This window comes from Bufo bufo, chromosome 6 (genome assembly GCF_905171765.1).
Source record: "Bufo bufo chromosome 6, aBufBuf1.1, whole genome shotgun sequence".
Taxonomy (NCBI): domain Eukaryota; kingdom Metazoa; phylum Chordata; class Amphibia; order Anura; family Bufonidae; genus Bufo; species Bufo bufo.
Genome location: NC_053394.1, coordinates 422,135,756 through 422,150,473, shown reverse-complemented (window position 1 = coordinate 422,150,473; position 14,718 = coordinate 422,135,756). Strand labels below are relative to the sequence as shown.

The 14,718-nt window shown below is 48.5% G+C and overlaps 1 protein-coding gene across 3 annotated transcripts in view; it reads left to right on the top strand.

Moving 5' to 3' along the window:
- PGS1 (phosphatidylglycerophosphate synthase 1) overlaps positions 1 to 8,636 on the top strand; it is a 42,809-nt gene extending 34,173 nt beyond the window's left edge. For 2 of the 3 annotated variants that reach the window (XM_040437787.1, XM_040437789.1), the window contains exons 9-10: positions 3,070 to 3,196; positions 8,424 to 8,636. In XM_040437787.1, the coding sequence (XP_040293721.1) occupies positions 3,070 to 3,189 (120 nt within the window). In that variant the 3' untranslated portion in view covers positions 3,190 to 3,196; positions 8,424 to 8,636. Of the gene's footprint in view, positions 1 to 3,069; positions 3,197 to 7,063; positions 7,323 to 8,423 lie in introns of those variants that run through there. The other variant, XM_040437788.1, reaches the window with a different exon arrangement.
- The last annotated feature ends 6,082 nt before the right edge of the window (positions 8,637 to 14,718 follow it).

Sequence of the window (14,718 nt, the reverse complement as noted above, 5' to 3'; positions counted from 1 at the left end):
CGTAGTTTCTCCACAGCTGGAGTGCCGGTGGTTAGCCATCACTGGTCTCTAGGTAATTCCCTGTGACCAGAATTCATCCACATGATGAAGCTCTTTCCTGTTCTGTTTGCTACAGTGTATCAGTGCAGGTAAGAGCTCATGCACACGGCCGTATTTTCGGTCTGCGTTTTTTGCGGACTGGAGGCAGACCAATCAATCTCAATGGGGCCACAAAAGATGCGTACAGCACATTGTGTTTTATCCACATCCCGCTTCAAAAAAAAAAAATAGAACATGTCCTATTCTTGTCCATTAGGTCATTTCTGCAGGAGTAAAAAAATAAATGGTGGCATGCACTCAGCCTGTATCCGTGTTTTGTGGATCCGCGATTTGCAGAACACTTCCGGCCGTGTGCATGAGGCCTAAAACGTATTGGCTGTTTGGTTCACATGGATTACCCAGACTGGACATCATTGTAACAAACCCCATGCTGCGAGGAATAGTGGGCCATCACAAGTCTTCAACCTCTGGGTATCCGCGAGAATGTCTCCGGTCACTGACAGCCTACAGAGGTCTTGAAAACGTCGACCTTTTTTATTGTACAATGGTTAATTAAAACCAGGAAATAGAGACTCTCGGCCACTTCCCCCAGCAGGTTGTGGGGGCAATCCTGACGCGTGCTTCTCCTCGGAGGCTTTGTATGTTTTTCGCTTTCCTGTAACTTCTTGAAAGGATTTTTGTCTTTCCTGTACATGGCTGGAGTTGAGAAATGATGTTTGTCCGCATCGTTAGTGAAGTTTTGCAAGCGGCTTCTCCATATAAAGAAGTGCTTTGTCAGTATTGTGAGGCCCGGCTGCTGGACGAGTCTGCGCTTCCTTCCATGTGTTCCAGCAAGGACAGTGATCAGGGGGCAGACATTGACGTAAAAGCTTCATTTTATTTGCATAACTGCGGCCTGCTGCTTGTGACCGGCGCTGAGGGCGCTCTTCCCTTAACGTCCCTGCGCTTAGATTTACTGTAAATCAGGAAATCCCTCAGTACCCCTTTGCTGCCGTTGTGGGACGGGCTTGGCATGAGGCCAGTGTCCCCGGTGCATGTGGGTAAACTTCCTTATTACACACCCTGAATTGTGAACTTACTGGCACTGGCATAAAATCCCACGTGAAACGCTGGTGCAAATAGGGGAGGAGATGAGCCCGGATCCATGAGTCCTTTCTCCTGTCCCTGAGCTGTGAAACGAGACTCATGAGGGGCACGTGTATTGTATAGCGCGTCACGATGCATCTGGGATGTAAGATGGAGGAGAAGGAGATCTGCAGGCCACGGCGGCTGTTCGACCGAACACAGAACGAGAGGGAAGCCAAATTAGATCTTTTTTAGATAGACATAACCTCCCGCAGGAGCTGGCAGTATCACCCAGCTTCCAGTCCTGGATGGTAAATACGCCTCTGTTCACACTACTGTCCCATTTATGCTCTGTCGGACCCATTGGCTCATAAGGGGGTCCATCATTTTGTATGCTGCGCTAGTCTTGACATCAAAAGTACCCCACTTCCGTCAGAGGTTTGCAACGCAGATGTAAACTTGGCCAAAGGGTACTGTGGTGCCGCCATGCCTGTGTTGCGGTCCGCAAAACGCAGGCACCGGCCGCGTGAACTCTGCATCACGGTGCAGACCCATTGACTTCTACGGGATCTCGATCCGCAAGATGTGGCGAAAGAAAGGACATGTCCTATCTTTTGCAGTGTGGAGGCACAGACAGAAAGGCCACTGAAGGCTTCCATGTGTTTCCATAGGCTTCCGGGTCCATGCCTCAATGGGCCGGCACTAGACCTGCGGTTTGTGGTCCGCAACACGGGCACAGCAGCAGCACCACGGTCGTGTTAATGTACCCTTAAAGAGGTTGTCAAGGATTTTGATATTGACGTCATATCTTCAGGATAGGATGTCAATATCAAGTTGGTGGAGTCCGACACCCCCGCACCTCTAGCACCAGAACTCCACAGCTCCATCCATTGTGTAGTGGATGGAGTCGGTAACTGCAGGACTCCTCCCATTGAATTAGATAGGAGCGGTGCTGCAGTAGCCAGCTCAGTCCACTACACAATAGATGGCGCTGTGGAGTTCAGCTGGTCAGCAGGGATGCAGAGGGTTGGACTCTCACCAGTCTGATATTGATGGCCAATCCCAAGGATAGGCCATCAATATCAAAATCCTGGACAGCCCCTTTAAGCTGTTCATAGACTATAGATGAATGCTAGTTGAGCCGACGGCTACCTTCCTCTTCTCCCCCAATAAACATGCTTACTCAGCAGAGCATGCGTGTGTTTTCAAAAAGTGTAAGCTGCTGCCAGACTAAAAGGATTGGCCTTGTTGAAATCAGTCAGCCTAATTCTTTTTCCCCCACATTATCTGGCATCGGAGGGGAAGGGGGGAGTCCACATACCACCCATGCACAATAGATTGCCCAGTCCCGGCAAATTTTATGTATGGTCAGATTTAGCTGCCGCCAACGTCTCCCGATTCTGAGCTACGGTAACATCTTGTGCTTGAGTGACAGTGCTAAGAAGGTAATGTCTACAAGACGAGCCAGCTAAGCCCCGGGCCGCTTGTCTTAGGCCTCTTGCACACGACCATTTGCCCTCCGAGACATACGGTCTGTGAGCGGGCCATATGTCTCGGAGCGGCATACATCGTGCGGACGGGAGCGCACAGCATCATAGGTTACTATGATGCTGTGCGCATAGGGCCGCCCGCGGGACTGTTATATCATATGAGTACGGGACAATAGTCGCGTGGGCGGCCCGATGTGCACAGCATCCTATTAACCTATGATACTGTGCACTCAATGTATGCCGCTCCGGGACATATGGCCCGCTCACGGACCGTATGTCACGGAGGGCCTCCCGTTCGTGTGCAAGTGGCCTTACAGCTGAACTATGCACTCATTACAGCATGGGTGACTGAGAGTGCAAATCTTGTAACCAACAACCTGCACGGGTCACTTGGAGCTGAAGCTGCACAATGGCCGATGACGGGAGGAAGAACAATGTGCTGAGGAGTAACGAACATTTCTCTTTGCTTCTACAGGAGCAGCAGCATTTGTACGAGCCATCTGCTGAAGTGACGCCGGCCACCTTCCAGCATCCGAGCCGATACGTCATGCTCTGGGTGAAGCTGGTCACCCCGCTGATAAAGAATTTCTTCTGAAGTTCTGGTGAGTGATGGCGGCTGCGAAGTATTCTTCATTTCCATTCGTATTTGTAATGAAGAGGATCATTTGGACCTTTTAAAGGGACTCTGTCACCACTTTCTAACCCCCCCTTTTAAAAGTATTGTTATCTCCATGGCGCCCCTGTGATTACAAAGGTGTTGTTAGAAGATAAATTCGCCGTCTCCTTTTGATAAAAAGAGCTTTTATCTAACCTGTCAATCTTCTTGATAAGGTGCCCAGGGCGTTTCTGTTGGTCTCAAGCTGCCGCCCGCCGCCGCCGCTGTTGGTGCCCAGCTCCTCCCCTGATGCTTTCAGCGCCGCCTGAATGTAATGAAATACGCCTCCGGCTCTCGCTCAGTGCCCCCTCCTCCTTTTCAAAGATCCCGCGCGTGCGCACAGGCCTGTGCCTGATGCGCCCGTGCGGACATTTACAATCAGCCTCATTGAGCGAAGTGCGCATGCGCGCACTTCGCTCAACCTCCTCATCAGACGAGCACTGCAGCCAGCCACTCAGAGCCTGCCAAGCGCTGTATGGAGCCGCAGGCTCTGAGTGGCTGGCTGCAGTGCTCGTCTTATGAGGAGGTTGAGCGAAGTGCGCGCATGCGCACTTCGCTCAATGAGGCTGATTGTAAATGTCCGCACGGGCGCATCAGGCACAGGCCTGTGCGCACGCGCGGGATCTTTGAAAAGGAGGAGCTGGGCACTGAGCGAGAGCCAGAGGCGTATTTCATTACATTCAGGCGGCGCTGAAAGCATCAGGGGAGGAGCTGGGCACCAACGGCGGCGGCGGGCGGCAGCTTGAGACCAACAGAAACGCCCTGGGCACCTTATCAAGAAGATTGACAGGTTAGATAAAAGCTCTTTTTATCAAAAGGAGACGGCGAATTTATCTTCTAACAACACCTTTGTAATCACAGGGGCGCCATGGAGAGAACAATACTTTTAAAAGGGGGGGTTAGAAAGTGGTGACAGAGTCCCTTTAAAAAATATTTCCGCAGTTGCCCCTTAATATAGTTTGGATAGTAATAATCGCCTTTTTCAAGACTTTTTTTTACATCCAGAAAACCATTACAGACTAACAGCTGAAGGTTTGTTACAATTGCATCCAGTGTAGCCAATCCTCACTACTGTGAACTGACGCGTTTTGCTTACACCGATGCATTGTAACAGACCAGCAGGACTGGTGAGAAATTAGCAGCGTTTCACTGGACTGGGTAAGGCCTCATGCACACGGCCGTATCTGATTTGCGGTCCGCAAACCGCAGGTACTGGCTGTGTGTGTCCCGCACTTTTTCGTTCCCCATGTCCCGCACTATGGTAAAAACGCCTATTGTTACTGCCTATTCCAAGCATCTCTTTTGCAGAACGGACATATGGACGGACTTATTTTTTTGCAGCCCCACTGAAATGAATGGGTCCACATCCGATCCGCAAAAAATGCATATTTCATACGGCCCAAAAATACGGCCGTGTGCATGAGCCTTAAGGGGCAGCGAACCCTTAGCTCTGGGAAGTATTACCTCTGTGCTGATGCAGCCTCTGGACCTAAACAAGAATGTGCTTATTCACTGACAGCAATTGAGATCTTGCAAATGTTGATGAATTGAAACTCAAAGTATGGAGCTGCAGGAACTGATGAATCAAATGAAGTTTTATTTGCGGAATACAGGAAAGAAATCCGGGCAGATATCATACACCGTGTCATGTGTAGTGCAGGGCAGGGGGTGGGGCATGACAGAGAGCCTTCCCTGTGTCATGCTCCACCCCCACATCTGCGTTGCCCTGAAGCAGGCATGCTCAACCTGCGGCCCTCCAGCTGTTGTAAAACTACAACTCCCACCATTCCCCTGCTGTAGGCTGATAGCTGTTCAGGAATGCTGGGAGTTGTAGTTTTGCAACAGCTGGAGGGCCGCAGGTTGAGCATGCCTGCCCTGAAGTGTTCCTTTAAGCTTTTGTTAACAACCTGGTGCCAAATGATTGGGAGTTGGTAATATCCATATGAGGGGTTCTCGATTCCTGAATTTGTCCCGGTCATAGTCTGTCTTAATTCTCATAAAATATTGCATGTGATCGGCGCCAAGTAGTTTCTGCAGAATTCAACCGCTTTTCCCACGCGATCGGGAGCACGGCTGTGACTGACAGCCACATTCCTGCACAAGCAGTCAGGATCGCTTCTGTTTAACCCCTTAAGCACCACAATCTGTGTTATTTAAGGAGCCAATAGACCATAAATAACAGTTGGCTCCTTTGGCCAATGGACTTCTTTCCCGACTACCCAATTTGCGCTCAGTTTGGCTAATCGCGTTTGTCAGGAGCTTTCATACACATTTTGTCGCAAGTGCCGTTTCTGGAAAGGGAGCGGTGAGTGGGGCAGGCGGCGGACGTCTGTCTTCATTTGGGCCTGCTTTCAGCCCCCCGAGCTGCCGTAGATTTCATTCCGGTGCATGGACTGCCGGAGGATGGGCCTCATTTATGATGAGGCCTGCTTAAAATATATATTTTTTTTTTTTACATTTTCTAAAACAAAAAACAAGTAGAGTAAAGGAAAAAAAAAACATAGGCCTCCGATTGCAACGTACCCGTAAAAATAACAGCGAATGGAAGCGAGGAGGCAAAAAACTGTAGGCCGTGGACGCAGCGCCCTCCGTCTTCATCCGGGAACCCTAGAGCCTGACAGTCCTGAGCGCTGCAGATTCTGTAGTAGCGGTACGTGGTAACGGGGATTGTGTTGATGCGGTTGCCAGGACGTTGCTACACGTCACCCTCGTCACTGAGAATCATGTCACAACGCAGTACCCAGAACAGGAAGAGCTGAAACGCGTGGCCGTCACAGGGCTCTCAGCGCTCCTGTGTCTATTCCTTTCTGGGCGGCGTGACTCATCTGACTTTTTTGCAATGAGGCAGCGGTCGGCTCGATTTCATTACGTCTTCCCTCCTCTTTACAGAAGTGAGATTCTTGTCTTTTCTTTCTTCTTCGGTAGAAGCTGAAGTCATACTTCCTTTTAGTGTTCGGCAAAAATCCTGAAGAAATCGGGGCCGAAGGCGGCGGATTCGAGAAACTCCCTCACACTTTTCACATGAGTGAATTTATTCAAATTCCCATTCTGGCTCTCGCAGGCTCGGTTTCTGGTAGTTCTGCATCTCCCCCCCCCCCCCTCCCTGTACCTCATCTGAACCCCCCCCAGACCTCCTCTAAATATAGAGCGGGTTACCCTCAATGTGTATTACAGGAAAGCAACTGCTGGGAGGCCGTGTGGGCCGGCGCGCTGTAATACAGGGTAGCATTAGTTACAGCATGTGCTTCAGGATAACATTCCTTCTGTGACCGTCTTATAATTACAGGGGGCGCTGAGTGCCAGAGCGGGGGGGCTGGGGCACACTAAAATAAATGTAAGGCTGTAAATAGCCCTCTAATGATATCCAGTCATTGTGGGAAAGCCGCGCACCGAGCGATATGACCTCCAGTGCAGCATCCCAGTAGGCCATCACTTTGCGACTGGTCTGCGGGACCCCCACTGATCCTGCGCCGGTATAGCTCTACATAGCCTTCACTGTTTTTCCTGCACAGCCGCGGCCGGGCAGGGAACTATATGTCAGTGGGGCCACAAGGCCGTTCCCCACGCTGCCTCATGGCCGTGGAACTGCGCTGACCCAGACCAGTTTTTGTCCCCTAAGTCAAGAGCGTCGCCCTCTTTTGAAATTGGTTCGTCACTAAAACATTTGAGCGCTCGCTAGATATATCTGCACAAGGAGCGCACGGCACGTCTCACATCTCCAGGTCATCTGAAGTGTCAGTGGTGAAAGAAAATTTCTTCTCATCGACTTCTGGGAGGGAATTTTTAGAATTTTTTTTTTTTCTTTTCTCTGCAGAGAGTGAAATGTCAGAAAAGAAAGGGTGTGAAAATACGTCACCAGCGCCCGATCGTCTGGGGACCCCACCTATGGCTGTATAAACGGCGGCCGACCATACAAGATGACGTGGCTCAACACTTTGCCTAGTGGCACTGCCACTCCCTGACAGCAAGCGTGCGCCGTTACATTCTGAGCGGCAGGGGATTTGGCATCGGTGGAGTTTCCCAGTTTCTGTGAGGAGACCTAGAAAGAGTTAAAGGGGTTGTCCTACAAAAAATATTCTACAGTTTTCAAGGTGGCCACACATGCTCAGTTTCATCCTTCACCTGCTTCCTGAGCTGTGATAGGGAGAGCTGAGACACGCCCCCTGAGCTGTGATAGGGAGAGCATGGACACGCCCCCTGAGCTGCAGCAGAAAAGACACTCCCCTTGAGCTGCCAGCTTGATATAAATGTAGCAGAGCAATGAATGTGGAGATCTCTGGATCCATGTGAGGTGCAGGGCTGGTTTTCGTTTATTACATGGGACAAACAAAGTCCTTCACCTTGTGAATGAAGCTTAAAGGGGTTGTCCCAAGATTTAAACTCATCCCCTATCCACAGGATGGATACATGTCTGATTGGGAGTAGGAGGGGGGGGGGGAGTTTCGACCGCTAGGACCCCCCACCGATCACGAGAATGGAGGAGAAGTCGCTCTTGTCCACTTTTGTGTCATCCATTGAATAACAGATGGGGGATAGGTTTAATCCTTGGGATAGCCCCTTTAATTAATGTACAATAAAGGTTCTGTCATTTGTTTGCAATGTCTGTTTTATGTTTTAATTCTTCAGTGTTTTCAACATTTCTGCTTGCTGTCAGTGAATGGAATATAAGCCTTATGTAAATACAGAAGTAGACAACCAGAACGGACCTAAGACTTGTCACGGCTAAGGTTTTGTTACAGTTGTAGCAGTCCTCTGTGAGCTGAATGACTCACCTAAGACTTGTCACAGCTGAGGGTTTGTTACCGTCCCCTGTGAGCTGAGCAACGGACCCAAGACTTGTCACAGCTGAAGGTTTGTTACTGTCCCCTGTGAGCTAAGCAATGGACCTAAGACTTGTCACAGCTGAGGGTTATTTACCGTCCCCTGTGAGCTGAGCAACGGACCTAAGACTTGTCACAGCTGAGCGTTTGTTACAGTTGTAACAGAAACAGTGGGAATGAAATTCAGAGGCCTAAGCGCTGCCACAGGGGTATAGGAATATTTTTCACAGCAGAAATCCGAGGAAGACCCCACCACAGACCTGCACTACTATTGGGTGTAGTAAATGGCCCCGGGTTCAGACCCTCGGGCCCCTTGTTATTTCCGTCTCCTCACATGTTCCTGTTGTTTCACAGGTGACGGAGCGTTCGGCCGCGCTGGTGAATCTGGATATGGACGCCGTCTCCCGAGGATCCGATAGCATTACATAGTCTGTGTGCGGCTTCTCCTCCCTCCAGGGTCCTCGGTAAAGTGTTTTCCTGCTGAGAACTGTTTTTACTAATTTAACTATTTAATAGGACTTGTACATAAATCTGAGCGACATGAATGGAAGCAAATAAAACCGTAACACTAAAGTTTTGTGTCCTTGATGCCACTGATCGGGCAGACCGCCACAGAGCGGACTTTAACCTCCCCGTGAATGTCTTCCACCCAGGTACCAGGGGCTGTTATGGTAAGTATGCCCTTCAGCGCGCCGACCATATGCACTGGGCACGAGTAGCTATAGCAGAGGGTTAATAAACACGGCACAGATCACGTCTTCATGGGCATGAGTCATAATATTTCGTGAAAATGGAGGCCAACAGGAAGCTAGAGGCTGATAGTATAGGGGAGGGATTTCAAAATAGATGCAATTCACAGAATGTGGGCCTCCATGAAATTGGTTCAGTCGTTTAACCCACGGTTGACCAGAGTGTGCACAGGCGGGCCGGTCAGCCGCCATATGCTTGTAGTACGCAGAAGGGCAAACACCAGGGGCAGTGACCACTTCCTTACCTTCTAGCAGTCTGTAGCTCTCCTTTCCCTGCCTGCAGGATCTCTGGGAATGTTCAGACACCAAAAAATCCATCAATGCTACTTTCACACTTGCACTAGCATGTTCCAGCAGGGAAACAGCCTGCCAGATCCGTACTAACGCTAGCCCATGTATGCCGCCGGAAGTCCGCTCCAAACATGCCGAGAGGCGGCCGGACAAAAACTGCAGCATTAAATCAGCAGAATCAACCCTAGAATCAAACCATGAGTATGACCTTATGTAACTGAGGGCCCCCTCTGTGGACTAAAGCCCGAATTTGCATAAAGAATACGTTTTTTTTTTTTACTAAGGAAAGCCACAACTGATTTTCACGAAAAAGTTGTCGTTGTAAACGGGAGGATCAATCCCACCAGGCTGTATCCCTTGTTTAATAGGGTTGATCCTGCTGGAAGGTGCTTTCTAAAGCTTTTGATGTGAAAAAGTTAATTTTGTAATGTATTATTAGGAAAAAGAAACCTCTTCCTCTCCTTCCAGGAGCTGCGGAAATGTTCAGAAAGCTCCTCCGTCACCAGAAAGTCCATCTAGTGTAAAACGTTAAAGAGCTTATCCCATAATAAATGTCGAATAATGAAAATCCAATACCATATATTATACGAATCAGCCCTGCACCTCACATGGACCCAGAGATCTCCCCATTCATTGCTCCAATGGTTCTACTAGATTTCTTCCAAGCTGGCAGCTTAGGGGGCGTGCACTTTCTCAGGGGGCGTGTCCTTTCTGTGGCAGCTGAAGGATGGAACTGAGCATGTGCTTCCCTCCCAGTGAGCAGGACACAGAAATTAGAGAAAGAGCAAACAGCAGGTGGCGCTGTGCAGATAGATTTAATTGAATAAGGGCTCATGCACACGACCGTTGTTGTTTTGCGGTCTGTTTTTCACGCATCCGTTGTTCCGTATCTGAGTTTCTTTTTTTTTTCTCTCTGATTTAAGTCCCCTTCTGTTCCGTTATTCCACAAAACCTATCCGTATGCGATCCGTTTTTTGCGGATCGGAAACAGTAACTTATTAATCACCAAACACATGAGCAATATGGGCTGGGCATAGCATTTCTACAGTATGGATCCGCAAAATAGGGATGACATACGGATGTGTTCTTTTTTTTTTTTTTTGCGGACCCATTGACTTGAATGGGGCCTCGGACCGTGATTTGCGGACAATAATAAGACATGCACTACTTTTTGGCGGAACGGAAATACGGAAACGAAATGCACACGTTGTTTTTGCGGACCCATTGAAGTGAATGGTTCCGCATACGGTCCACAAAAAAAAAACGGAATGGAAGCGGAAAGAAAATACGTTCGTGTGCATGAGCCCTAACTCGGTGGTTATACTAAATTTTTAATTCCATACAATTGCAAGTGTTCCAATCCAGGTGCTGGCTTGAAAACGTAGGGGTTAGACAACCCCTTTACGTAGTAGCCAGAGAGGAGGGGCATGCTCTCTGTTTTTCAGTAAAACTGCATGCTGTGAGAGGGGGTGGAGGTGGCACTGTACATAGCACCTTGGGGTTTGTGGGAAGCAGGTAAGTGGAAAAGCCTGGCCTCTCAGATAGCAATGCAGAGGGATGGAAAAGACTTGTATGCGGGGGCACCTATAATGTACTCACTGTGGATATACAAATCTTACTGATCGGCTCTGTGCCTGGTGTGTACCCCAATATTGGGGGGCATCGTCACAACGGGTACAGAGAGAATAAAGCAGGACTGTGGAAGGCAGAAGTTGGCGGGTGGGGGGCGAGACCGGGGAGGGATGCATGCGGATTACATGGTTTATTGCTTGTAGGTACAGACTTCTTGGAATGTGAGTCATGAAATCCGAGGTCAAATATCAGCTTCGCAGACATAATAATCCTGCGCACCGGCATCTCCAGCCTTGTGGGGGCTGGAAGGTATACTGCTTTTAGTGGGACCTTGGTCATTTAAAGGGGAGCTCTACCTGCACTCTCTACTTGAAAAGTCAGGAGATGCTGGGACGCAGATCTTCCATTCGGATTTATGGAAGGATATAGATTGTGAGCCCGATGGGGAGAGAGGGACCGAAGCTCATAGTGATCATTTCTGTACAGCGCTGCGGAATATGTTGACGCTACAGAAATGAAAAAATAGACCGCCACCCACAGAGGGTTTTCCCCAGCTTTCCCAACTCCTGAATGGCAGATCACTTCCTAAAGTGCGTTTGTCATTCTGGGATCTAATGGTGCCAGCTGACAACCACTTGTGGTACCCATGACCGTGTCCACGGTGGTTGTCACCCAGAAGCAAGACATGGCTTCTAGAATTCAAAAGAAGAGCAGCTGAAGGTGCATTTGAAGTGTATTCTGTATGCGCCATTGCATATGTATTGACACCCAATGGCCTCAGGCCGGCATTAATGGGATAATTCGAGTATGTGAGCGAGAAGCGACAATGCAGGCGGTCCCTTTTATGTTTCCAGTAAATCATCTTGTGACTACTCACCCTGTCGGGTATGTGAGGACTGGGCGGTCGGGATGTTTACGGTATCAGGCGCTCGGACTGTAAGTCCCTGAAGGCACATATTACACAGCTTATTATAGATCCACCCTTACATCACGGCCTCTTGATGTAAGACACCTGCCGAGGTTTGTGGCTATTAATACTCCTCGTCTTTCTTTTCCTTTTTTAACCTTTCTTTGCCAGAAAGCGAAAACTGCAAGTTTTTTTCATGGAAAAGCAGATAGGACTTAGAGGTATACAACATGGCGGGTGGCGCTGCAGACGTTCATCCCAGTATTGTTCATAATGGTGAGACTGAGAGCTGCAGGTGAAAGTGCAGGCTCCACCGGTGATGAAGCTAGCCAAACCCATTCAGCTCATCCTCTGCACACATGCATGCTCAGTTTGGCCGAGCATGCAAATGTTGTGAATGGGAGAGGGGCAAAAGCCACTGGTAGACGCTTCTGGTGGCAACTTATCTCCCCAAGAAGAAAAGGATCAGGCGTGTTGAGATCTAGGACCCAATCCTTATGTCCCCCCTCCGTCGGAGGAAAGTCAAGAGGCCCCAATGCAAATTAGATGGTCAGTCGATGGTTTGTGAGAGTCCGTACCTATTGGTTTAGGCTGGGTTCAGACGGGCGTTGCGGGAAAATGTGCGGGTGCGTTGCGGGAACACCCATGATTTTTCAGCGCGAGTACAAAACATTGTAATGCGTTTTGCACTCGCGTGAGAAAAATTGCGCTTGTTTGGTACCCAAACCCGAACTTCTTCACAGAAGTTCGGGCTTGGGATCGGTGTTCTGTAGATTGTATTATTTCCCCTTATAACATAGTTATAAGGGAAAATAATAGCATTCTGAGTACAGAATGCATAGTAAAATAGCGCTGGAGGGGTTAAAAAATAATAATAATTTAACTCACCTTAGTCCACTTGATCTGGCTTCTCTTCTGTCTCCTTTGCTGAACAGGACCTGTGGTGAGCATTAATTATAGGTAAAGGACCTTTGGTGACGTCACTCCGTCATCACATGATCCATCACCATGGTAAAAGATCATGTGATGACCGGAGTGACATCACCAAAGGTCCTTTACCTGTATTGGATGCTCACCACAGGTCCTGTTCAGCAAAGGGGACAGAAGGAGATGCCGGCATCGTGAACAAGTGGACTAAGGTGAGTTAAATCATTTTTATTTATTTTTTAACCCCTCCAGCGCTAGTTTACTATGCATTCTGTATTCAGAATGCTATTATTTTCCCTTATAACCATGTTATAAGGGAAAATAATAATGATCGGGTCTCCATCCCGATCGTCTCCTAGCAACCGTGCGTGAAAATCGCACCGCATCCGCACTTGCTTGCGGATGCTTGCGATTTTCACACAACCCCATTTACTTCTATGGGGCCTGCGTTGCGTGAATAACGCAGAATATAGAGCATGCTGTGATTTTCACGCAACGCACAAGTGATGCGTGAAAATCACCGCTCATCTGAACAGCCCCATAGAAATGAATGGGTCGGGATTCAGTGCGGGTGCAATATGTTCACCTACCGCATTGCACCCGCGCGGAAATCTCGCCCGTGTGAAAGAGGCCTTAGAATTTGAATTGACCTGTGACTCTCATTATTAACCCCTTGATGCATAATGTCGTACATGCGTGACATTATGCGCTAGGAATTGTATGGCGTGTGCTGCTGCGGTAAGCTTGCTCCATACACAGCGGATGCCAGCTGTATAATACAGCAGGCACCTGGCCACAATGATGGAGAGCGGCGATCACGCCGAACCCGGTCATTTAACCCCTCCGATACTGCGTTTAACAGCGAGCACGGCATCGGTGGAGTTAGGCAGAGGGATGCGGCTGCGTTCCAACTGGAGCTCCCACTGTGAAATCGCGGGGCTCAGATCAGTTACCATGAAAGCCTGCTGAAGGTTCTCAGGCCTGTCATAGTAATCTCCCTGCTAAGCTGTGCACGAGGCACAGCTCTTTAGGGAGTGCGTGATGAGAATGCCATTCACCCTAATAAATCTGTATTCGGGCTCATGCACACGACTGTATGTATCTTGCGGTCCACAAAACACAGATCCGCAAAAATGCGAGCAATAATAAGACATGTTCTATTGTTCTTGCAGAGCGGAAATATGGACACAATGCACATGGATTTATTATGTTTTTTTTGCGGCCCCATTTAAGTGAATGGTTCTGCATAGGGGCCACAAAAAAAACAACGGAACTGACACGGAAACAAAATATGTTTATATGCATGAGCCCTTAAGGTGATCCCTAAGGGGGCTGATAGTAAAAAAAAAAAAAAAAAAGTTTAAAAAAATCTATATATATTAAAAGTATAAATCGCCCCCTTTCCCTATTTTTTTTTTTTCCTCCATATAAAAATATATGAAAAATAAAAAAAAATGTTATTGCCCCGTCTGAAAACTATTAATATGTAAGAAGAAAAAAAACGAAAAAACATTTTGTCACCCTATCGATTGTCACCTGTTATCAGTGAAAGGTGAAGCAAAACCCCAAGGGGTGCCTCACACGAGTGGTCGTCTCTATACATTAGAAATCTTTCTCTTCTATAGATCTGAGGTTCCTTTTAATAATCAGCCAGTTTAGCTGCAGTCCCATGTAAAACCACAGATGCTGCCAGCTTCACCCTAGGGGCTCAGTTCCAGTCAGTAATTGTCATTCAGTCATTTCCCAGAGGGCAGGTAAAGGGGGATGGGCTACTCCTACTTCCCAGCACATACTGGTATTACTGGTGACAGTACATCTCCTGGGGCAGCTCGCTCCCCTGTCATTCTCACCCTGGTTTCCAGCCGCCTCCTGTATCTTTAAAAGATTGAAAGGATGAGACCTATAGATGATTGGAGTGGAAGTTCTTTGTTTAGGCCATAAAATGGTAGAACTACAACCCCCAGTAGGTATAAAAATGTGTCTGTTTTTGGGACAGCTGGGAGACGGCTACCCAGACTCCTGCAGAGCAGATCTGCCATGGTGGTCGTATGAGCAGATGACTAGGAAGACCTGCTGTTCAGGAGTCTGGGAAAGCTGGGTGACCATGTGACAGCTTCTGCACGGGTCACCTCCCAGCCATACGTAGAAAATGTGCAATACTGGGGAGCAAGACGAGAAGGTAACTAGATGGACTGCAGAATTA